The sequence below is a fragment of the Manduca sexta genome, chromosome 19, assembly GCF_014839805.1.
Source record: "Manduca sexta isolate Smith_Timp_Sample1 chromosome 19, JHU_Msex_v1.0, whole genome shotgun sequence".
Lineage (NCBI taxonomy): Eukaryota > Metazoa > Arthropoda > Insecta > Lepidoptera > Sphingidae > Manduca > Manduca sexta.
Genome location: NC_051133.1, coordinates 8,744,041 through 8,770,890, shown reverse-complemented (window position 1 = coordinate 8,770,890; position 26,850 = coordinate 8,744,041). Strand labels below are relative to the sequence as shown.

At 33.4% G+C, this 26,850-nt stretch overlaps 2 protein-coding genes across 3 annotated transcripts in view; one reads left to right on the top strand and one right to left on the bottom strand.

The window, feature by feature from the left end:
- The first annotated feature begins 3,902 nt into the window (after positions 1–3,902).
- LOC115441948 (alkaline phosphatase) overlaps positions 3,903–26,850 on the top strand; it is a 109,033-nt gene continuing 86,085 nt past the window's right edge. The window contains exons 1-3 of one of the 2 annotated variants that reach the window (XM_030166881.2): positions 3,903–3,997; positions 4,985–5,019; positions 14,605–14,632. The gene's annotated coding sequence lies outside the window, so the exon portion shown is untranslated. The remainder of the gene's footprint in view (positions 3,998–4,984; positions 5,020–14,604; positions 14,633–26,850) is intronic. The other variant, XM_030166880.2, reaches the window with a different exon arrangement.
- Positions 10,842–17,917, bottom strand: LOC115441950 (juvenile hormone-binding protein-like). Its single transcript, XM_030166885.2, has 5 exons — positions 17,710–17,917; positions 16,462–16,690; positions 12,427–12,551; positions 11,460–11,612; positions 10,842–11,055 (listed from the first exon to the last, which is right to left on the bottom strand). Exons 1-5 carry the CDS (start codon positions 17,789–17,791, stop codon positions 10,889–10,891), a joined length of 756 nt encoding a protein of 251 aa, XP_030022745.2. The 5' UTR covers positions 17,792–17,917; the 3' UTR covers positions 10,842–10,888.

The following is a 26,850-nucleotide window of genomic DNA, read 5'->3' as shown; positions in this document are numbered from 1 at the left end:
ACTCTCAAGTCTTATACGGAATTTCTTAGGTATACGGTGTCCTCACGATGTTTTTCTTTACCCTTAAAACATGCGACAAAGAATACACACAACTTTAAAAAAATGTCGAACTGCGTGCCCTTGGGTTTCGAACCTGCGGACATTCGCCTCAGCAGTCTGGTTCGCTCCCAACTAGGTTATTCCCGCAAATTATTAATATTTTTACATACTATTTGTTGCCGACGGGTCATCCTATATGTTAGAACTTAAAAGGCAACGCTCTCTCTTTGAGACAAATTCATGCAACTTCTAATAAATCTAGACATCTTCTCAAGCTTTCCTTTTTGTATTATTAATAAGAATTAAATCTTGAACACAGATATTTAATGATGCATTCATAGAGTAAACAGGTCTAGAATTCATTTGCGTTTAATTATTTTATACATCCTTGTCAGCTAATCGAAATAGGTTAATTAGTAATCTATTAATAACTTTCGCGTAGTAACAAAATACCTGTCTACAATAAATATAAGGAAATATTAAGAATTAATATGTTATTTTTGTAAATGTTATTTAGTTTCGAAAGTAAATAGCATCTCCTCACTTAAATATATCGGAAATATACTGTTAAATGATCCGCGTATATTTAATGATAGTTCCTTGAGGAACATCATGGGAGTGAACGAGGAATAGTGTTTTCCTGTTGGATTGCTCAATTCAAGATATTCCAACAACGTACTGCTCAGTAGATTTACTTTATTTAGTAAGAATAGACTAGTAGCATACTTGATACATACATGTATTCATAGCATAACGCCTAGTCCTTTTCAGGGGTAGGCAGAGGAACACCTTTGGTAACAATCACACTCACATATCGCCAGCTATGTAAGATGGTCTCATGTAATGTATGAATACGATCATTAATTTATGTTGAGACTACCACTCCAGAGCTAGAAATAGTATTAAGTCAAGCGAGAAAGGTTCAGCTGATGAGAAATTTCTAAGAGATTTGCACATTTCATGAACAATACCAGGATTCCATGAACGTGGGTGCGTTACCGAATACCAATGTTTGAATAGCTAACAAAGATAAGCAGTGGACTATCAGAGGTCGGTTGTTGTTAGACTGTCATTGATATCTAAACTCACTAAGAAGAAGCAAATCCAATGCTGTATAGTTTGAGCTTCGTCACATATTTATGTGTAGTCAACTTTAACAGTTGATACTGTATTTTATATTCTAAAATTGTTTTTTTTACTTGTCTCTAACCCTTCAGACATAAGTTGATAAGATTGCTATTCTGTTAATATAAGCTATTAGACACCTTATAGCGGCAATAGCCTAGTTGGTTGTGGAACGGACTGCCGAGACGAATGTACGCAGGTTCAAATCCCAAGGGCACACAACTCTGATTTTTCTAAAATCATGTGTGTATTCTTTGTGAGTTTATCGTTTGTTTTAACGGTGAAGGAAAACATCATGAGGAAACCTGCACATCTGAGAAGTTCTCTATAGGAATTTCGAAGGTATGTGAAGTCTACCAATCCGCACTAGGCTAGCGTGGTGGACTAAGGCCTAATCCCTCTCAGTAGTAGAGGAGGCCCGTGCCCAACAGTGGGACAGTATATAATACAGGGCTGATGTTATTATATTATTTTTATTAGACACCTTTGTTGAACATAATTTTTTGCTCAGCGGTATGAATAAATTATATATTATTACATATCCATATTAAACGTTAGATTACAAGTTTTATGATGTCATAAAGATCTCAGTTATATATTGTGTTCATTTAAAACATGATGTAAAGCAAGTTTTTTGGGAAACAAATTAGTTTTATTATTTTTTAAATGTACTAGAAGTATTAAAGTCGTTTGTAAATTGTCAAATCTCTGATGGCCTACTCTTGAAGAATACGCAGGTATTTTATAAACGAGTCTTGAAGTTCGTCGAGTCTACCCAAAAGGGCTTATCATAACGCAAGAGTTATTGCGTCGTTGTGAAGAAAGCAAATGGGTTTTTTAATGTCCTTTTTAACGCTTTTGTATAATGATAATGTTGAATCTTTTATAAAGTGTGATATTGTTACTTTGTAAGGCAGACCGTAAATATAATAATATCAGCCCTGTATTATATACTTGCCCACTGCTGAGCACGGGCCTCCTCTACTACAGAGAGGGATTAGGCCTTAGTCCACCACGCTGGCCTAGTGCGGATTGGTAGACTTCACACACCCTCGAAATTCCTATACAGAATTTCTCAGATGTGCAGGTTTCCTCACGATGTTTTCCTTCACCGTTAAAGCGAACGATAAATTCACAAAGAATACACACATGATTTTTTAGAAAAGTCAGAGGTGTGTGCCCTTGGGATTTGAACCTGCGGACATTCGTCTCGGCAGTCCGTTCCACACCCAACTAGGCTATCGTCGCTAACCCGACCGTAAATATATTACGAGGGAAATATTATGCTGGTAAGATGGTGTGTGATTTATAAATTATCAGAATTTAGTTACTAAATTTTTGGTATGTTTTAGTATAGTCAGCCAAAACATTTAAAATTTATTTCGCCTATATATTTTGTTTTTGTGAAATAAATTATGTTGGACAGTGTACAGGCGATTTGAAGATGTGAATTTGTTCAACACTTATGTGTTTGATTGTACATAAAGCTTCACAATAAACGACTTCCGGAGTCCATTAAAGGCACTGATCTATTCAAAGCTATAATCTTCTTTTAAAAAGTTATTCCACAAACATACATTGTGGCCTTATTTTATATTGGCATAGAAAATCTCAACTAATCTTTATATCTGTACTATAAAGTATTGTTTAGGGAAAGGGGGTATCCATAAATTACGTCTTACGTTAAAAGGGGGAAAGACTCAACGAAGTGAGACATTATGTGAGTAGAGGCCGGTGGGTCAGAAGCTTTGTAACCTTCGATTTTTAAACCCCCTTATTTATAAACGTTATTTATCTAAGGATGGAGCATTGCTGTGATAACAAGTCTGTTTCTCAGCTTTGTTTATCAGACAGCTTGCTGTTTATTTGACAGCCAACTAGATTCAAGTTATATCTCAAAATTAGCCAATCACAACAGCCCTATGTCAACGCATTCCGAAGGCTGCCATGCCGTCAGCACTGAAAAACAGACTTGTTATCACAGCAATGCTCCGTTCTTAGATAAATAACGTCTATGAATAATGGGGAAAGTATTTAACACAAAACATTGATTGTAAACGAAAAACACAAAAAAATACTCTATATGTGGTTATATAATTATTTGATACGTTAACTTGGCGCATTCTCGCTCGCAGCAAGCGGCTTGCTTTACCACAGGAATGCTCGTCAACCGCATTGGAACCAAATGCTGCCCACCGCGATTTGATGTTAATTGTATTAAAAAACCTAATTTTCGAACTGCTTTTTACATTTATTCAGTTCTTGGTGCAATATTGCCGAACATGTGACGTCACACCTAGGAGAGGTGTCACAAATGCGACTACCTGTGACAAAAAGAGGGAGCGATCAAAATATCATGAAATTTGTGTTACGTAAGGCTCCAAATATGTTTCGACATATTTGCCAGAAACAGTCAGACACAAAATGCCGAGGCCATCTAGCTCCAAACATTGACACATAAAAGTGATATTTAATGATCCTATACACGGCCAGTTCTTCGAAGATTTTGTCCTACCTTTTATAATAAAATTATGTCTTACATTATGTCTATGCTGTTTTATAGTATTTATACATTTGTCAGATGAGAAATTCCTCATACATTAGTTCTATTATATCCTTAGTTCATCATTTTGTCTCGTTTGCTACGGAGGAAGTGGACAATTTATATTTCTAGCTCCCTCTTATCTTTCCATTTGATTAATTTCGTGGCGGGTTAGACAGCTTAGTGCTCCCAGAGACTCGCCGAGCTTCACTGCTCAGGCTTGGTGACGTAAAAATTTGTGCCGCTGTCTAAACTGGCTTACTTAAAACACCAAGTGTGAATCCGGATATAGTAAGTATTTAAGATTAAGTTTCGATTCATTAAAATAACATATAGAATTTTAATACGGGATAAGAAACTTTAAACACGTTTATTGTATTATTGTAAATGTTATTACCTCAATAATTATCATCATTTAAATCAGTTATTTTTACAATTGTAAGCAGATTACAAAGGTTAAATCAGGAAGTAATTCAAATTTTTAATACCGAGTAACTGGCCGCACAGTTGTCAAAACGTTCGAAATTTAAAAATACAAGCCGTTCATGAGCATTATAGAGATAGTTAGTAATTTTATTTTGTATTATAAAATTGGCGAAGATACATAAATTCGTGCCATAATAAATATCAATAAAAAGTTCAGCTTCAAAATGGGCCACAGAGCATTTTCGCACACAAACACACATCACGCCTTTATTCACGAAGGGGAAGGCAAAGGTTCAACCATTGTGCGTTTTCTATACTACGGATTAGTGAATAAAACACGGACAATTTTAAGACCTTCCCACGACCAAACGGCCTTGAGCATTCATTCCATACATACCGTGTGTGAATTATGGGCGGAAATATGCAAAGATTTATGAAGAATTTCTCAAAAAAATATATATTTTAGGTCTTTTTGTAAGTTTTGAACTACCATAATATTCCTTCTAGACAATCAATGGTTATTTGGTGTGTGTTGGTTGCAAATTAAGGAGGTTATGCACGGAATCGTCAATATTAGTGGCATTTTCGTTATGAAATCAATCAAACAACATTCATATTATAAAAAATTTTAAACAACCAAAATCACGATTACTTTGTAGTAATATAATGATTAAATATTTTCCATGGGTATTATGAATTTCAAATAAATAGCTTATAAAATGGTTCACACGCCGTTTTGCTGGAGTGATCGCCTTGTAAAAATCTTTTAAATCTCAGGTCATTTATATGCTACATTAGGTTACTTGTCACATTGAAAAATTAGGAATTAATGCACATTTTCTTGGATTACAGGAGATTTGGCGAGAAAATTTCCACTACGTGCGCTGGTAAGCGTCATACTATGAATTTTACAGTTGTTAAAAATTATTTTCTTTTTTTTAACTAGTTTTGTTGAAGAAATTACTTTTCGGCATTAAACGTGGCTCACGGGCCTTATCCAAGTGGGAATTATTTTTACGGAAAGTGAGATATGGGGGTTTCTTCTGTGTGAAACTTTCGAACTATATTCTAAATGTATTGAGAATACTGCCTTTTGCATGAATAATTACATGAATACATATTATATAAATTTGTAGGGTGATACAGTACAGTATTTTAATTCGGTTTAGTATATAATGTTCGTATTACTCCCGTACATAGTCATATAATATATATTATTTATAGTCATATAATATACATATATTATAAGTTTGTGGATATTAAATGATCTAGTTAGTAAGTATACAAAATAAGTGGATAATTACTAGTAACTGATGAACTACTGGATGGCCACTGCAGTCATTCCACTGCACTGCACTGCATTGCACTGGTTGCTACGTCGATTATGTATGCTATTTTATTATTCTTGTCTTTTAATTTTAAATCAGATTATGTATGATTTTATCACTTAATATGGTACTATTATCATTATTAATATTATTTCAACACAAATTTATGAAATAGGTAACTATAATTTTATAATAATTATTATTTTGACTACAAAAATAAGTTTACTTACAACACCTCGGCAAAATTTACTTTCAATGATGGAAATGATGGAAATAGACAGTTTTATGAAATTTTATTTAATTTAATTTCTCCATTAAATCCGTCCGCCGAAGAAAGAAAGGCTGCTTTAATCGTAAGACGTTTTGGATTACTTATTGATTAATTTACTATAACTAACACAATCCCGGTTCTCACACCAAATTTTATATAGTATGTTAGATTAATGTTTTCCTAATAATTAGATAGAAAGAACCTCAGAAACGGATAGATCACGTCATATTTTTCGATTTTTTTTTTATGCGCGCGCATTGCGTTGTCATGACTACTAACGTATGTTCATTAACAGACACTACACACGAGTAATATGTGAATGTATTTTACGCGCTAGCTTTATAATATACTTAAATAATCGACTAAAATATAAACAGTAATCGACGTTCGCGAAATAATATTGCATATGAAGACAATGATCTTTATAAAATGCTTTATAATTGCATTTAATATATTCTTGGTAATAAACTACAATATCAAGTTTATGGGAATCCCGAGCCACATTACTCGGATATGCTATAAAAACTGTAGGATCAAAATTATGCCTTTCACTTAGTTATTTGTTGTTTTATTTCTGACGATGAAGGTCTTCGGATTTTATCAATACTATTGGATATTGAACCTACACGCGTTCGGTTATGCAATGAAATTGTTTAAAAACACGAATAATCGAAATTCGTTTTTTTTTATCGGAAAGTGAAATCAGTAAAAGAAAATTAAATAATAAAGAGCTATGTGCCAAAACGTTAACTTATATAGAAACGAATGAGTATAGGTTTTAACAAAAGGCATAACTGAAGTTCTTTGACCACAGAAACTGATTTCATTCAATTGCGGACCATCTATTATTTATGTATGCCTCGACACATCCCGAAAGTAGGACTTGCTGGTAGTCCTACGGGATTGAGTAAAACAGAACATTTGCGGGAAGCCGCGAGCATCTCTCGAAGGTAAAATAAATACAAAAAGGTTCATCATTCTTTGTTTAGGAACGTATCCGTATTCTAAAAGTGTTTACACAATAATTCCTTACTTAATTGGAATATATCTCTTAAGTAATTTATAAAGGATTATTATCATTTAAAATACAACAGGAATTATATGAGTCTTTGTTATGAATAAGCAGTTAAAGAATATAAAATTTCATTACCCAATATTTCTATAGCTTTAAATACTACTAGGTTTTGTGTGGTGATAATCTCATCTGCGACAAATGGTCTAAATCATTGTAAGATGCTAACGCCATCTACCTAATAATGATATAGAACAAAAAAAAATAATAATTCCTACGAGAGCAAAATATTGCAATAAAAGTATATGTTAGCCCAGGACATGATCTAACCGGGTGTCAAATTACCAAATCTATTAAGCAGTCTTTGCGTTTACTTCTAACAAAGATACAAACATTCGCATTTATAATATTAGTAATGAAAAGTTATGTATAGAAAATCAAGAGACATATGATATATTAATAGCTTGAAAGATCATTTCATTCCATAACCGTAAACTTTGAGACGACAAATTGGAAACATTGCTTATCCCCAATTAATTTATAGCATGCATACTTTATTAGCTCAGACAGAATATAGTTAAGGGCAAAGTTCAAGGACAAATTTAACATAATGGCTAAGGTCCCTTAGCACGCAATGGATACCAATAAGTTCTAAACGAACGAATGTTATTAGAAAAAACAACTAGATTTTATGGAATCATAAACCATAAAAGGAATTGGCGCCCATAACGTAGCATTACATAATGAATATACTATTACGGTCCAGTGAAGATCTCGGATTAATAGTAATCAAATAAGTACTATCTATATTGGCTCCTGCAATTATAAGCACGTAAACAAGTATTGTTGGATGCCGGCCGCTTTCAGATCCGTCTGGAATCTTTGGGGCAGGCCCATGTTCAGCAGTGGGCCTCATGTGCCTGATAATGATGATGTAATAAGTATAATTTACTTGATTGTAAAATAGTTCCTTAGAATCTGAAAATTACCCCAATTTTATTAGAAATAAATGTTCATTTTTATCTTTATCACCGTCGTAACGCTTATATTTTATGGCCCAAATTTAGGATATGATTAATGGCCTCTACAAGCTGCAGTTATTTTAAAAACTTTTATAAATTTCAGTACATAATGAGGCAACTCTTACGGACTATAATTACTTAAGTTCCGTCATCGGGGCCGCGGCTTATGAGAACTTCGCAAGTTGTTAATTGTTAAGATGATTTAGGAATGTATGGTTTTTAATTAATAACGTTACCAAGATATGCGATGCTCGTGTTACTTGTATGAGAAATTATTTTCATATTAATTTATGTAGATTTTTTTTAATAAATTGTATATGGACGATGAATTTTAAGTGACACCAAAACACCTTTTCATGACAGGCAGTTAGATATAACAATATAATATTGGAACTTACAGATCCGTTTTTAAGATAGGAATAAAAACTGATAGATTAGTCAATACTTGTTGAAGTAACATTCTTTGTCTTTTACGTTAGTACAATAAAAAGCAATTCCGAAAACATTAAAACAGAAGGCCTAACTTTTTGAAGACAATTTTCTGAATACGACGGCATGAAAATGAAAACGTTGGAATCTTATAACATCGCTACTTTGAAATCGAAGGGAGCAAGGTGAACGACGCCGTTCCAAATCGGCACGTCATTTAATCGCAACCCATTTGTCTCTCCTTTGTGCTAGTCTCTTTGACTACAGTCTGCGGCCACCCAGGAGGAATGTTTCAATATCGGGCTCCTTCATTCTGTAATTTTACAGATGTCCGTTCTAGCAAATTGCATTGGCATGTCCCATATGAAAAAGACTTTATTGCTTTACGTCTTAAATATCGCTGCTTATTTTGGAGATGGCTATTACATTAAAATTAAACTATTTTGCGTATGTCATATAGGTAGATATTGTAATTTTGACTTTCGGATGACCAACACCTCAGCCCCCTGTGACTACGAAGGCCGCAAAGTCTTCGAAACGTCAGGAGAAAACTAAAATATTAAAACCGCGATAAAATCCGAAAAATAGTTTAATTTTAATGTCTAACATTAGTGTAAACATAAAAAATCATTATAGCTATTACAATCAATAAATTACAATTTGATGAGCTCTAATAACCGAAGGAGGATACGAAGGACTTGCGCTCTCCAGAGCGACGTAACAGTCTCGTAAAAAGTTGATTATTTTGTTATTCAGGCATCTACGCTCAAGATTAAAATTTTAAAACATAGATCTAATTATTGTTAAGAATGTAATTTCAATTCGTGGACTCATTTGACAGGCATTGAAATTAACCCGCGTTTGAGGGTACCCCAAACTTTCCATCTTCGTCACCGTCATCCAATTAACTGTGAAACAAAGTCAATCAAAATGTCGAAAACAATGTCGATAGGTTGAATATGTGTTGAAATAAATTTCGCAAACTAAAGTATATTAATTGGGTTAAATCCGCTTTAATTTTATTATTGGATGCACTGTGCAATGTGTGTTTCCTACTTTTAGCATTGATGTAGGAATTATTTCATTATTAATGTGTGAAGAATAACCTAATACTTCATTTAATTATAAGATAAAAATAATATAAGAATTATTCTGAATTTCAAACTATATTTTACGATTACGTGCGATGTAGAACTGCAACATTTATAATACACTAGATAGTAGTCATAATAATAATAATAATAATAATGAAGGGTATATTCTGTGTTACATAAACTTACAAAGCATTATCATAATCATATTATATCTTTTACATAAATGGATAAAGTCAAGTTAAACAATACGAAGGATCACTCCAAATAAAGACAATGTCATAACTAAATATTGTACGTCAATATCAATGTTATATTTAGAAACCAATTCGAAATAGATTGATAAATCTATATCGAATATAAACAATGATATCGGTAAGTTTAATAACGTAGTCCTTAAGTTGAAATATTGTACATACCCATCAGATAATCCTCAAGGGAATGAAGAGGAAACTCGGTAAGGCTGCTGCTGTTATTTGCTTTTAGATAATAATCAGTTAAGACAAACATATGGAGTTAAAACCATACAAAATAAACAATGGAGAAACTTGCTGTTAATATTTCTTGTGACGAAGCAAAATTGTATTTAAGGTTTATCTTCTTACTTAAAACCATTAAATACGAGGTTTTAACAGATGAGGGTATATTTTCCCTTAGAAAATATTATTTAAATTAAATGCTATGATATAAATGTCACAAAATATTATACTCAAAAATACTAAAAAAGCTATCTGAAATATTTATATCAGGGTATTTAGAGGTGTCCTTAGATTTTAAAGGTCAAGTTCTTAGGCTTCTCTGGGTAATATTAATTGTAAGATGTAGACATGCGTTAAGAAGATTAAGTCCAATGAAAAGTTTGTTGTGAGGGGAGTCTAGACGTGAAATATTAAATGAGAATTTATTATTCCACGTAACCATGTATGTAAAATATCCAAATACTCACCTAAAAGACAAAATAGTCCCTTTATCTAAATTTACGAAACCTATATTGAGCCGTCGAATTCCATTAATTTAATCTCAGCTTTCACTTTAGTATCTACACGAATCCAATGAAACGCACTGGAGTTACACATTTCTGTGCATTTCGTATGAATTTCCAAGTAACGTTACTACTTCGTGAGATGGGATACTGGAATTTGCCTTATCTTAAAAATGTACGGGCACTTTAACTTGGTAACATAAGTCTTATCTAATCAATTTTATTTCGCTAGAGCGTTCTCGATCAGTTCATAAAGTTCTTTGACGTCAAATTGGGATTCAACACACATCTCTTTATTATAAATGTTTGACCAGAAATAGTGTTGTGACAAAGTTAGTTCGCATGGAAAAAGTTTGATTATGTTTGTATCTAATTTCTAGCAGAGGCCTCGATAATCCTGTTTTCCTATGATTTGTATATTATTCTGTAGAAAACTTGAGCAAATTTCGAACGTATTGATTATTCATACCTAGTGGTACATTAATGTAATTAATTATGTTGTGATGCGAATTATTCAAATGAAATTTGTAGTATAACAAGGCATTCCTATGTTGTTTATATTATAGCATATTAAAACACATCTGTGCAAACGTTTATTGTAATAAGTCAATAGTTTGAAAATTAATTAACATCAGTGAAGAATGCTGTCGACGGCAATATCTTGGCAACTGCTCTGATGTTGTGAACGACATCAATATAACATAGCTCAACTATCTTGCACAATGACCTTTGTCGAATACTAACGCGATGAGCTTCGTAGTCCTTCCTGTAGTGTGTTGTATCAGGATCTGGGAAATACATTTTATTTGGAGTTTTTCTATTATTATTATTTTTTTAAGAATATTATGAATAGTTCTTACACCTTCAGGCAGACTTATAAAAAATTCACAAAGCCGTGCTTAGTTAAAATCAAATAAGTAAGTCAAAACCATCTTGCCGCTTAACAAGGTTTAAACTAGGAAACCGGTGAGTTTTTTGACAGCTAGTAAAGCAATTTTTAACAACCTGTAAACGCTAAAATAAGTTTATAAGTAAGAATGCTTATAATTTAAAGATATTTTAAGCTAGTGTAGTAAATCTTGAGTTATTTTTACCCTACATTTTATAAGCAACAACCAAGGTCGAGGATTACTAGTCCACGGAAGAAGCAGTCTGTATAATGGTATCGTTGATAGGATATAAAAAAACACACCTTTCAATAAAGCATCTGCTAATTCTGGATTCAAATTCACTGCTGGCTCGCCTATCGATTCGCAAGAAATCGTCTCTTGGCCAACTTCAAAATGCTTCACACCTTTTGAATCATCTTGCAAATCATAGCTATACTTCGCTCCTCCTATTATGCCTGTAAAATGAATATAATATTTCTTGGCATAAACGATTTTAAATTAAATGTGATTACACATCGCGAATCAATAAACTTCTGAGATGAAACATAAATCTAAATTCCATAAAGCTAAAGTAAAAAATTATTTGAATGTTTTAAAATGTTTTGTAGTTACTCTTTTGATTTGGTTTGGAGTAACAGTAATTGGTGTAGTTTAATGAAATACTTTAAAGCGTGGTAAGTATTTGAATGCTAATGACATGCGTAAGGTCAGCGGACACTGTCCTTGGCAATAAATACACCAACGCAAGGGTATTTACCTTTCATAATTAGCAATGAATGTGAGTATGAATCATAAAGTACTTATTAAAAATTTTGTAATTGTTATGAACTAACGGCAAGGATTTCAATGAATGTAGCTTTGTAGGAAATTAACCTTAAATGTCTCTTCCAACTTGTGATTTATTATCCAAATGTTGGACAAAAATAAAAACTAGTTTTCGAATTTTTTTTTTGTTGTGAAGACTGCAAAGTCTTCGAAATGTCGGCCGAATTATAATATCAAAAACCGAGATAAAATCAGAAAACTAGTTTTATTACGATGACTCATCAGACTACCTATTATAATTATAATTCGCAGTAAAGAATCTTAGAACTATAATAAATTTTATATTGAAAATATCAAAAATCAAATTTTTTGTTTACAAATATATGGTTTAACTAAAACTTAAAAATACAAAATAATTACTCGCACATAATTAAAATTTTAACTAGTTATAACTTGTTCAAATTCAGTCAATGATTTCCAATTTGATTTGTTACAAACACTTACTTGCTTGGATATTCATCACTCCTGCAAACGATTTTGATTGTTTACTCAATTCTATAACGACGTCTGCGACCAAATTTAAGTCTGCTTGCGTCTTCAGCAGCACAGACTTCCTCGTTGTGTCCATCCTGTTAAACATAAAACTGGTTTAAGGTCTCTCATATGCGAGAATCCGCCTTGATAGATACCACCGCAATGTCTATTTCTGCCGCCAAGTAGCAGTGTGTAGTCACTGTTGTGTTCCAGTTTGAAGGACACTGTAGCCAATGTAACTACAGGACATAATAAGACTTAACATCTCAATTCTCATGTCTCAGGATAGCGAGCGCAGTAGAATACCGAACAATACTTTTTACTATCTATGGGCGGTCGTACCGCTTTCCATTAGGCGAACGGCGAGCTCGTCTCGTCATTGAAAGCAATATAAAAAAAAAATTGCGATTAGACCATAAACATAATTTACGTTAAATTCTCTCAATTATATGTTAATACAAAGAATAGTTTGTTATCAATTTCTAAAATTAAAGTCCCACCCCATACTTCTCGGGAATAACTAGTAACCTATATGTTATTGTTGTTAGTATGTAAATCATCTATGTTACAAATTGCATTCAAATCTATATAACAGTTTAGGTGATTAAATCTGACAAAGATCCAAATGTCTTCGCAAACTTATTTGTTATATTAGTAAGATGTTGGATACAATACATTTCAAAAATAATAAATGATACTTATCATTGTGTTTTTTTCTTTTTACATTGGTGAAGAATTATGCATTTTATTTATTTCTTACACAAAAGGATTAAAGTTTCACTCATATTGTTATTCTCATTTAATTTATTTAGAAGTACGAAACGATATACCTATTTACATTCGCTCAACCTTCATTTTAATTAAAGAAGATCCCATTATCTCATTATACGTATTCTCATTATGTATTTATTATCAAAGAATATGCTAAGACCCAGAAATGTCTTGAAGAAGGTTAGGATCAATGGCTGTTATAATTAAATATTTGTTGTTCCAAGTTCTGTTCTCGAGTTGAATTTTTAGCAATTTATTGTTTTTTGTAAATAACATTAACGAAGGGTATTTTAATACGATTCTCAAACCCTACCGACTTACCTTTGTCAACTTTGAATTAATAGGAAATCAAACAGTGAACCAGGTATGTAGATGCCTGATTCTTTTTAATTTTAATAATATCACCTGTTCATTGGTTGGAACATTTCACCAGGATTTTATAATTACTTGAATAAATTTACCATGTCCGTTTACACGGGACCAATAAGGAATGAGGAAAATCCTGTCTTATAACTTATAGAGTTCAATGTGTTTAACTCAAGGACTACTAGTTATCGTCTTCGTCACAGAACTATAAATAAACTTAAAATTTAGTTGCACAGGTTATAAAATCTATCAGAACCAGAATATCACCTTATTCATCTTTGGCAAAGGGCTGAAGTAACTGAAGTTCTGGATTTGATACTTAGGGCACTCAAATAAATATTGTATAATCGTAAAATATAGGTTGATATTGTAACTTTGACTTTTCGGATGACCAACAACATAATCTGTCTCGTGACTGTGAAAGCTACAAAGTCCTCAAAACGTTGGGAGAAAATTATATTATTATAGAGACCGCGATTAAATCCGCAAAATAGTTTTATTTTAATGTATAACATTCGTGTAAACAAAAGAAATCATTATAAATATTGGTGTAAGATAATATTTAAAGTAAAATACTTTTAGTTGCCTCTGATTGTAATGTGTTCTTGTATGGAGATGAACTCGCTCTTTTCACAGTCATCATGGGGCGGATATAAGCTCTATAAAGTGCGGGTTCAGTATTTGCATATCTGCCTAACCTATCGGAGTAAAACCGTGAGCTTATTATGTCTAGAGGTATCTAAAATTTGTACATGAACTGGTGTTTGGTTTTCTTAATCAATAAATAATAGATTTGTTAATGCTAACGAACTTCGGTTAATAAACAATGGAAATGAAATATGTTCAGAGATTATTGACCAATTAATTACTGTAGTTAGGTATTTGTCTTTATAATATTTTGTCCCAAGTTCTTTGACCTGATCTAATTTACTGAGATAAGTTTTAGGGGTCATGTTTCATTGTTAATTATTATTGTAAATTTTAATAACATCATGTATATGTTTGTTTCAGATGAGTTCATAATTCATAAACGCTACAGGTAAATTATTTTCATGAAAATAGACATTGGACATGAATGTTCATAATTTTATATCAAGTAAATAAAAATTATAAATATTGTAGATATGTTATGCTCACACTGAGTACAAATTGAAACCTATTATATATTGTTTTTAAGAATAAGAGCGAAGAGCAAGATACAAACATGATAAGGTTCCTCCAAAAAAACAATTACAATGAAATCATTACAATAAAGTATTTATCTGGCTTTGCTAACCTAAAAAACAGTTCATTGTCGCTAAGAGGTTTTATCGAACTAGATTTCTTAACTAATGATACCTATTTAAAAATCGCAGATGGTAACGAAACGTATATTCGCAAAATTTACCATCTTTATTTTTATGCTAGCAACAAAATTAGACATACCAAATATACTAATGCAAATGAAAGAAGCATGCATAAGGTAATTTACTTTAGTATATTACGCTCGCGAAATGTCGCAGATGCGAATTTAGTTATAACTTTTGTCTTGTAAATGCAATTTTAATACCATTAACATATTGCCGAATTGTATAATCGTAAGACCGTGTGGTCTGCTGACCTTTGTTATATTATATAAGGTATGAGTATTACGAAAGGTCAATATTTATCTCGAATTCTGCCGAACTGATAATGTTGACAGTATATAGAATTAAAGTTTCGTATAGAGATAATAGATGCAACGGACATCCGGTTCGACTTATTCCAAGGTTTTTAAATATCCAATATAATACTTTAATTTTTTTCTTGTATTTCATTTATATTACTGCTGACTAATAATTTAAATGCGAAAGTTTGTAATATTTGTGTATTTGTTAGAAGTAAAGGCAGAAACAACTGAACAGATTTGGATGTAATTTAACGCATAGGTAGATCATGTCTCATCTTTTGACAGCATAGGTAAGTACTAAATCCACGTAAAGTGACAACTTGCGTATCGTACGGTGGGTGTAATATAATATAATATCAGCCCTGTATTATATACTTGCCCACTGCTGAGCACGGGCCTCCTCTACTACTGAGAGGGATTAGGCCTTAGTCCACCACGCTGGCCTAGTGCGGGTTGGTAGACTTCACACACCTTTGAAATTCCTATAGAGAACTTCTCAGATGTGCAGGTTTCCTCACGATGTTTTCCTTCACCGTTAAAGCGAACGATAAATTCACAAAGAATACACACATGATTTTTTAGAAAAGTCAGAGGTGTGTGCCCTTGGGATTTGAACCTGCGGACATTCGTCTCGGCAATCCGTTCCACACCCAACTAGGCTATCGCCACTTATATGGGTGTAGTTTTTCGTAATTTAAAGTTCAGAGTATTATTACTCGTTTATGGCTAATGGAAGCGTTATCGAATCCATTGGGTCTGTCTGGGCAAGTGCTCTGCGTATCTCGTTATAAAAAAGACAAAAAATATACACCAGTCCCTTCAATAGGAGGCATTGGCTGCAATAATTGCAGTGTGACTTCTGTAAGATTAGTATCTGCTTGACTATTTATACAAAACCAGTCCGAAGCTTCCATAAAGAAATATTAATGTTGGCAAATAATCTTAAAATCGGTAGTTCTTTGGTGATTACACTTAAAAATTCTAATTTGCGTAATTTTATGACATAAAATATTATTTTTAGTATAACGTAATATAACACTAAAAAGCAACTCAGGTCATAATAAAAAAAAAAAATGTAGTAACGGTTACTATTGGGAGAGTGATTGGCGCATTTCAACATTGTACTTAAATAAATATTTAAAGAAAGTAAAGATACATATCCCGGGTATAATAATATTCCGCCGTAACTGCGAGCAAATTCTAATGTGTTGTCAATTTACCTGAAATCCGATATCTTCTGATTCTTCAAACCTGTTACGTTCAGGTTTTTAAAGTGGAATATTAAGCCTATGTCGTCATACGCGGCCACGTCCAAAGATGGTATAATTAAAGGATCTATGGGCCTGATGTCATATTCTGGGACTCCTCGACAGGCCTTCTCCAAAAATTGCTGCGTTGCTCTGCTCAAGCAGGCTATATCCTGTGTGCTACATGGTTCGAAGAGAGCCCCTGGAAAGAAAAAATTACAAAACTTTGAATAATCTTTTTAGTTGTTTCTGTTATCACCAGGCTGTCAAATCTTTCAGCCAATACAAATATATAAATAGAAAGATGATCTACGTTCATACATAATATCACGCCTCTATGCTATAGAAGAAGACAGTTACTATGGATTGCCAGTTTGGTTGATCAAGGCACACTTCTTAGAGTTTAATACGCATTTTGGCCGGTTCACATTGCTTTAAACTTAACCTTTACGAAGAAAGTCAGATATCTGGCATTCGAAGGTTCAGTGTGGTAGACCCTTATTGGCTCTTCCATCCACACTCGGCTTATATACCTTATTTGTTAGTCTTCTATCATCCATCTATGGAAAATGCCCAAAACACCTTTATTCGTCTCAATCTGGGCAGTACATCCCCTTTCACTCCAGATTTTCATCACCATAGTACACCGAATTCTATCTTTCACGGTCACCCCGCACATGCTCCTTAACACTCTCATTTCCACGGCTTTAATTTTATTTCCATATTTTATCTGTGATGCTCAACTTTATCTACCATATAACAGATTGGACAACAACACTCTTCTTTAGCTAGTTATGCCTTTTGAACACTTTCCGATTACCACTTAATGTATGCAACGCCTCATTCACTTTTATGATTGTCATATCTACCATCACTTGTGAAAACACATCCATCCAAGATTTTGTTTAATTTTAATTGAGTATTTACTGCTTTTAATTCTCTCAAGCTGTATACTATCATAAGGTAAAAAAATCTCCAAGGCGGTTTTTTTCAAACTAATCGAAACACGCCTATCCGGTGAGATCAAATATTTATGTCTATTATTTAATGTTAAAGAACGGATCAAAGTCATCCGATTTTGCACTTGTAAAATTATGTGTTTGTCAAAGTATATACATGAAGTCGAGTCTACTTTTATTTCTTATTATTTTTTTAGGGTCTGGTGCAATTCCTATTCTTGTTTTAAATTTATCAAAAACAATACTGATTCCTCTTACTCACCTTGGTCCGATAAAACACATTTTGCAAATAGCAGAAACAGAAATACTTTAAAACCATTCATATTGCACACGGTTACATCCATTCGGGTTAGATGAGGAACTGACAGTGATGTTTTAACTACATGTATATATAGATTCACATGATATCAATACAAACATAGTAATTACCGAGCAAAAGAATTTAGATATCACAGGTCAAAAATTATCAGTAATGCAACCAAGTGTGCTCGCGTAGGATATTCGTATGCTGTTTACGAAATTTAGATTTACTATAAAAAATATGATTTATTTGGAACTTAAATAGTTAATACACTAGTTTTTGCTGGCGGCTTTACTGGTGTGAAAGTGTTTTCTGTGGTAAGAGTCTCGTTTCTATATTTTTCTGGGATAAAAGTAGGCGTCCTACCCAGAATCTCAAACCATCTTCATAACAAATTTTATGGTAATTCATTTGGTAATAGTTAAATTTTTTATACATTAATTTCAGGAAAATCTCAGATTATGACGGATATCATAAGTAAATAAATGTTAATAATTTACTAAATTGGTATTTTTATGATCAGTCCCAAATCTCACTAGTGATGTCCTAAGTTCAGAAGATAAGTAATAAAAAAAACGTAAAAAATATGGTGCCCGAGAAATATATACTAATTTATGTTTTTTCCTTATGAATACATTACTGTTGCCTTTCTTGTACCTACATATAACACATATTTAAATGCATTTTTGTAAAAAAGTGTCCAATAGTTCCTCCGCAAATTCTTACAACAAACAGCACCACATAATAAGTATAAAACGTGATTATTTGCGTGTTAACATGATAAAATAATTTATTGAAATGCCTAAACTATACAACATATACGTATATATGTTACATCATTCATATAAACACAAACACAACATTAGATAACCGTGGAAACTGCACGTGTAAGTAAATCTTGTTATTGGAAAATTGCCCGTATTACAATAAATTTATGGATAAGGAATGTTATGAAATATTTACTTCGTTACTAGAATCAATTTGTTTTTCTTATACAATGTATTTACCAGGGTGTCATAAATTGATGATAGTAGTCTAAGAGCTGATAAACATTTTGGCTAAGGCGCTTGCTGCAATGTAAAATATTGTTAAGATCTGTTTTTAGTTATACCTGAATACGATAATGCTACTGATTCTCAACAAACTGATTTCTGGTTTGTAATATACTATGTAATGTAAGTAACCGACATAGCCTTTAGAGATGCGAAACTCAAGTGGCAGTGGCCAGGGCATATAGCTCGTAGAACCGATAGCGGTTGGGGCGGAAAAGTTCTTGTGTGGCGATCACGAACCGCGTAAAGCAGCGTAGGCAAGCCCCCCACGAGATGGACTGACGACCTAGTGAAGGTTGCCGGAGTCCGATGGATGAGGGCAGCCTTGAACCGGTCCCTATGGCGCTCAATGGGAGAGGTCTATGTCCAGCAGTAGACGATTCCCGGCTGAAATAATGATGATGACGATATATCTATAGCCAGCTATTTTGTGAAAAATGTAATCGGGAAACATATGTTTTAATATAACAGATGCAATAAAAATGCATGAACCTATAATCAATGTTTCATTTTTATACGCAGTTATTGGTGAATTTACATATTTATTGCATGTCGACTGTAAAACCTTTATAGATTAATTGCTTCTTCCACTATTCGAACATATAACACGTTTGCTAATTGTCGTTTAATATCAGTGCAGTGAAAGTTACTCGTCCCGTTGTAAACATTATTTATCTATTATTATCTCCTGTTAGACTGCTGGGCATGGAGCTACTTATGAGGGTTTCGGCCTTAGTGTACCACACTGCCCTAATGTAGGTTGACATATTTCACATATCTCCGAAATTCCCTTGGAGTTTTATTAAGTACTAGCTTTTGCCCGCGGCTCCGCCCGCGTTATAAAGTTTTTTAGGCTAAAGTTTTCCGTTATAAAAGTAGTAGTTTCCCGGGAGCCTCTCAAACTGTCTCCATACCAAATTTCATCTTAATACGTTGGGTAGTTTTTGAGTTTAACACGTTCAGGCAGACAGATGCAGCTGGGGACTTTGTTTTATAATATATTTTTTAGAACTTTTTAAGAGGAATAATCCCGTCATACATCATTGTTGCATAACTTTAACCGTTTACGCAGCGCACGCAACGGAAGCTCTCAAAACTAATAATTTTTCCCCGTTTTCGCAACATGTTTCATTACTGCTCCGCTCCGATTGGTCATAGCGTGATGATATATAGCCTATAGCACTCCAGGAACAAAGGGCTATCCAACACAAAAATATTTTTTCAGTTCAAACACGGTAGTTCCTGAGATTAGCCATTACTGCTCCGCTCCTATTAGTCATAGCGTGATGATATATAGCCTATAGCACTCCAGGAACAAAGTGCTATCCAACACAAAAATATTTTTTCAGTTCAAACACGGTAGTTCCTGAGATTAGCCATTACTGCTCCGCTCCTATTAGTCATAGCGTGATGATATATAGCCTATAGCACTCCAGGAACAAAGTGCTATCCAACACAAAAATATTTTTTTTCAGTTCGATCTGATAGTTCCTGAGATTAGCCATTACTGCTCCGCTCCTATTGGTCATAGCGTGATGATATATACCCCATAGCACTACACTAATAAAGAGCTATCCAACACAAAAATAATTTTTCAGTTCGAACCGGTAGTTCCTGAGATTAGTCATTACTGCTCCGCTCCTATTGGCCATAGCGTGATGATATATAGCCTATAGCACGCCACGAACAAAGGGCTATCCAACACAAAAAGAATTTTTCAGTTTGGACCGGTAGTTCCTGAGATTAGCCATTACTGCCCCGCTCCTATTGGGTATAGCGTGATGATATATAGCCTATAGCACTCCACGAACAAAGGGCTATCCAACGCAAAAAGAATTTTTCAATTTGGACTGGTAGTTCCTGAGATTAGCGCGTTCAAACAAACAAACAAACAAACAAACAAACTCTTCAGCTTTATATAATAGTATAGATGGAGGTTCACGATGTTTTCCTTCATCGATAATTGACAAAGAATATATCTACTACTCAAAGTTGAAGGTATACTGCCTTAGTTCGGATCTGTGACAGTCCTTTCTACGCTCAACCTCAGAACAATGACAAGCATGTACTGCCGCCGTTTTTATATATATATTTTTTTTAATTACCTCAATTGTTTTAAATACAGTTGTAGGCAGCTTTTTATTTCTCAAAAAGGCTGACCTGAAATCTGTCTCATAGTAATTATTGTCCGTTGTCCATGTTCATGAGCTAGATATTAGGCGAAACCAAGCCGTTGTCTATGAACATTTTTTTTACGTTGATGTACTGGGAGAACATGCGGATAAGTGCGTAAGAAATCTTCAATAATTCAAAGGTTCTCCGGGGTCATGGCAGTGATACAACCATTGACGGCTGTACAATGTAGGCACATATCAATATGCCTACCAACACATAAAGCCTGCAAATTTTGAAGCTTGCAGAACGTGTAGCGAGTTATATGTGTAGATATAGCATTATTGTCGCAATTATTGTTGTCTGAAATTTCGTGCACAATATATTGCTGCGAGAACTAGCTTTAATTTAAAGTTTTATTGTAGTCATTGGACAACTCTCCCCATGCTATATAGTCGAGTTTGTATAGCGATGCTTATTTTTGTTTATAGACAGGAGCTGTGTGTTTCACATCGTCTCGCAACCAGGTACTGATGACAGGAATGCCAATTAATTGTAAACGTGTTGATTGTGAAGCGTCACGTAGCGCATTAATTATAGTACAGTGAATACACAACTGTTTAGTCGAATATTTGATTAGGATAGAGAAAGAGTAGAAATGGTTTCGAAATTACCAAATAAGATATACTTGTGTTTTGGCATAACACCCATTTTTAACTTAACTTTGATTTACATGTTCCAAATCTGATTTGAAAACATATGTAAAATTTTATTGTGAAAATATTTCTGTTGTTTACAGTGAAGATAAATTTACCAAGAAAGATGTCTAAGACTTAGAAGGAAAAAACGCAAAGCAATACTTCATATTATTATAAAAAGGAATTCAGTAATTACCTACACTTAACATTTTTGTCATATATATAAGTATCTTTATGTATGTGCTGGACATGGTTTTAAAACCTATGTAATACCTATGTACTCGTAAATAATTACAAAACTCAATGCTGAATTTACCAACAAAAAAAGAACATACATTAGTGATAAGTAATAAGTTTTAGTTCCACTTGATAATTAATATTTTCATAAAGTGGTGTAATTCTTTTTTTATCCATAGTGCAAATAAACATCTTTAAATAAATAGAAAGAACAAATGTAGTCATAACTATTGCAACAACCATATTTGTGAATTCTTTGCACCATATTTCCATTGCGTTGTCTTATATCGTGAAAAAATTTTAATCTACGTTTCACACGTAAACATATAACCATATCCAGTGTTTAGTTTTCTAAACACTAGAAAATTGCTATAAGGAATTATGTAAGGCGATTACAGTATGAAAGATTTTTTTTTAAATATTCATTTTGGAAAAGTTCTGGAATCAAACTTTGAAAAATAAATCTAGAGATCGAACCAACCAAAACCACCTCGATCCATGCTATTAGACCAAGTAGGTAATATGAAAGTGGGATTAAATCATAAATATTTATTTGGACTTTACACGCGGTATGAACTACAAAATTTTTAAGATTGTTTGTTTCTTAAATTATTTTTAAGCCACATTCAATTATATTATTAGGCTCCCAAAGATATGCTCCTATAATACCTCTCATAGTAAAAACAACACCATATACAACAAAATAAAGATCACCACATCCAACACATATTATAAAAGAAATGCACCGCGCTTTACCGCGCTCAGAATTTCTGGAGTTACTTGTCATGTCGCGTATAAAGTGTAAATTGTAAAGAGGATGGAAACCTACTAAGCGTGCTTAATGCGGCTTGACGGCATCTCTACAGAGAAAATGTTTGAACATATTAGACTCGAAGTTATTTAGAAGCCACATGGGTCTAGTTGCATTACAGTAAGATCCTGGATTACTGAACCGAATCATTGAATGTGACTTTTGTGGACACTATAATCTTACGTTTAATGTTATAGATGCGACAGCTTATGAAGAAATATACCTGAGAGCATTACAAAACCCAAAAAATCGTTGAAAACATGTTAACATTTTGCAATATACTATGTTATAAAGAAGGTTATAAATGACACTTTCTACGTCAAGAAGGTAATATAGAAAGAGAGCGAACGTATTTAAAAGCATTCCCGCTGTCTTCACTCAAATCCTTTCTAATCTAATTCATTGATAAAATATAACCTTCGCGATTTATCCTTGCATAAAGTATAGCTTCTTTACGTATCGTGTTTTCTAATCAGAATGTAACAATTTTGTATTTAAATAAAGCAGAGAATAATTCAGATATTGAGCTGAAACTTATTCCAGGTGTAGAAACATGTTACATTTAACTGTTGAACTCCATTCATTGCGTTCCATTGCGATTGATTCTCTACAGCCAATTTTTCAGCACTTTTTCATACATATCGGCCGGAACATTCGCAATTTCGCGTTCGATATTGTTTCTGAGCTCGTGTAGCTTGATGTAAACATATACAGAGAAATACAACGGCGTTAAATCGCATGAGCGATGTGGCCAATGATCGCACTATTTCTTGAAGTTCAAGGTTACCGAACTTCCCCTTCAATATGTCAACTGTTTGACCAGTTTTCTGGCATGATGCACCATCTTGTAGGAACTATATTATGTCACTCATGTCAAGTACATTAAATTCTTAGTAAGTCCTCTGAAATTTGTGACCACCGACTGAGAATTTTGCTAATAATTTTTATCAAAGCCAAACGTTCTTTATTCGTGAACTACACCGTGAAAAAATATGAATAAGGTTTTTGCATTGATAGTCTAATACACAATTGTTATGTCCCAATTGAAAAAACCCTTTGTAGTGTTTGTCGTGGCAAATTCGATCACCCAGATACAATTAACAAATTATCTTATACAGTACCTAAGGGAATGACGCGCGTGCAAGATCACTTTTGCCGTAAATTCATGCAGGACTAATGCTGGCTTGCAATCGCCTTTACACCGTCTTATGACTAATTTAAATGGCTATTGGCTTTCAATTGGCTTTGTTAGTAATTATGTTAATAGTACAGAACACAAAGATGAGTAGTTTAATGCTTATCTTCCTACTGTTTCTCAGTAGCTGTTTATTGTAAGTTCGAACTATAACTACTGTATTTACTATTTTAAATTTTCCCTTAATTGTCTATTTCATTGGGTACAAGTGTTTCTAATATTCGTAATAAAACTATAATATATGAACTGTGTATAATACACACACACACACACACACACACACAACATCACGCATTTATCCCCGAAGGGGTATGCAGAGGCGCAACCAGGGTACCCACTTTTTGCCAAGTGTGTTCCGCCCCATGATGTGATAGGGGGCGAGCCTATCGCCATATTGGGCACAAATTCCAGACTCCGGACTGAGATACTGAGCAGAAAAACCCAAATATCACTTTGCCCGACCCAGGATTCGAACCCAGGACCTCAGAGCGCTGTCGTACCGCGCATGCAGTACAACTATGCCATCGAGGCAGTCGAGTCGAGTTCAGGCGAGTGGATACTATAGTTAGTAATAAAATTTTGTCCCAAGTACCTGTAATGTTATTATAAAGATATTTATGAACAACAAATTAGCTCGGGCATTACGCAGCAACCTTACTGAAACGGAACAAGGAAATGTACCGCGCTTAATTTAATTAAAACTTAATTATTAACCGTAATGTTGAATCGAAATATTAGCGAGTCGCAAACACAGCAATATTAGTTTAATATAGAAGATATTAGGAAAGGTATTCAGCACATCTTTCCTGAAGGCTTTAGGTTCGTAACTTTTATGTTTGAATGTATGTCTAGTGATGGAATCCTATAGCAGCAATCTGTTTCGCGATATTCAACTCTATCTAGACTATGGTTATTGCTATTTTAAACGACTCCAAAGGGCAGAGGTTATTTATTCGTCGTAATATTTTTTTATGTTTGATGAGATAATTTTAATCCCGCCATCCGATTTAAGTTATTTTTATTGCGTTGGCCTTCGTATATCTTCGAAATAGTTCTATTTTAATTTTATTGGTATATGACCTTGAACTTCGAAGATACAGAGGGGAAATCCTCAAAATTAAATAAGATTTTGATAATTCTTTTGTGTCTGGTGATCTTGACCATCGAAGCCCACCACTAGGTTTAGTAAAAAATGATTAAAACACAAGCAATGAAATCTTCTTTCCATATTAAACACATGTAATTTCTGGTTTATCAATAAGAAATTATAAACAGCCTTGTAAAAGTGCGTGGGTGCGATTCCTAATTAATATCTTCTTATTCAAAAGTAATTATAACATGTTTGGATTTTTTTGCTTCGAGATTGGAAATATTTTTCCCCAATATTTGTAATATCACTAAATATTACTGAAACTAGAGTAATGCGGGGAATATTTTCACAGGAATTTTCTTTATTATTTTTATTTAATAAATATCTTATTAGGCACGCTTTCGATATCAATATCACGGCAAACGGAAAATAAACAGAGATCAAAGAACATACTAATGTGATGTATATTCTATAATTAGAAACAATAGATTACTTTCCAAGTATTTAGTTAATGGTTTAATAAACAATATGTTTGTGTAAATACGTAATGTGTTAATACGATATGCTTACTATATTATATACTTATTATGTTATACTAATTATGACTGCATCGGTGGCTTAGTTGTAATTGTACAAGGTACGAGTATGACAACCGGGCTGAGATCCTAGGTTCGAATCCCAGCACCCTTTATCCTCTTCACCAATTTTTTGGTACTAATTATAATAAATGTGTAGTGTCGTTAATGTAATTATATTTATACTTGGCAATACATACCTTCAGTCGGTATCTATGCATTGGAAAAGATGTTTATACAGGTCAATGTGTTGACCTTGTATTGTGTGTTTTATCAATATTATCTCAGTTTTGTTCACACTGCATCCAAAGTCAAGTTTATACTTGCATGATATGAATATGATTATTGATATTTTGCATGCGATTCTTCCGCTCTTTGGTGAATTATTATAAGTTTACTATAGCTATTACATATACTAACTAAATAAATATATTAACCATACTTTACTATAGCTAGATATTAATTATGAATAGTAAGAAATCAAGCTGCTTAACAGTTCCAAACTAACCTACATTCACAGTAACTCACAAACTTTAACTTTACAGTCTGCAAAAACCTCAAAGTCGTTCAGTGGTTTTCGCAAGATCGGTAGATAAACTTACAATCATTCATAAACCAACACATTTAAGGATTAAAATAGAATAAACCGTTACGAACCTTTCTACAAGATTTTCATATACCTACCCTGATTTATGATTCAAATAAATGATAGGGGAATAATTTGAATGAAATGTTCTTTGCGATATTCGACAAATCCAACCTATCCCATTAATGATATCAGCCAGTGATTTCGCAATGAAAGGGAACTATTGAAATACCTGACCCATTTTGTATGATTGGATTGATAATTGTTTTATCTGTTTGATTTACGTTTGTATCCAACTTTAAATGGATCATGAGGGAATTTTGAACGTTGAACTATTTTGAAAGCTTTTACTTTAACGCTATTTTTTACACCAACTACTATAATACAATCATAATATATGTTTATCGCTTGTTTAGTAGCATGTTCGAAAAAGTTGACGGCCAACTTTTCTGTGAGGTTATCCAACCCCAGTTACTCGAGATGAGATGCTCAAAGGATTGAAGGTTCATGCGTCAGCTTGGCGGCCAATGTGTAATCAATATTCTTTTTGCAATAAGTTAATGAAATGTTCTGGCTTCATCATGGAGTGCGAGTCGGCATAAGGTCCGGTAAAAGAAGAAAATAATTACGTTCATAATTATTATAGCTTATATGAACTAGCTATCATTGTGGCTCCTCCCACGTAAAATAATATTTTTTAGGGATAAGAAACTAGCCTATAAAACTCACGAATAATGTAGCTTCTT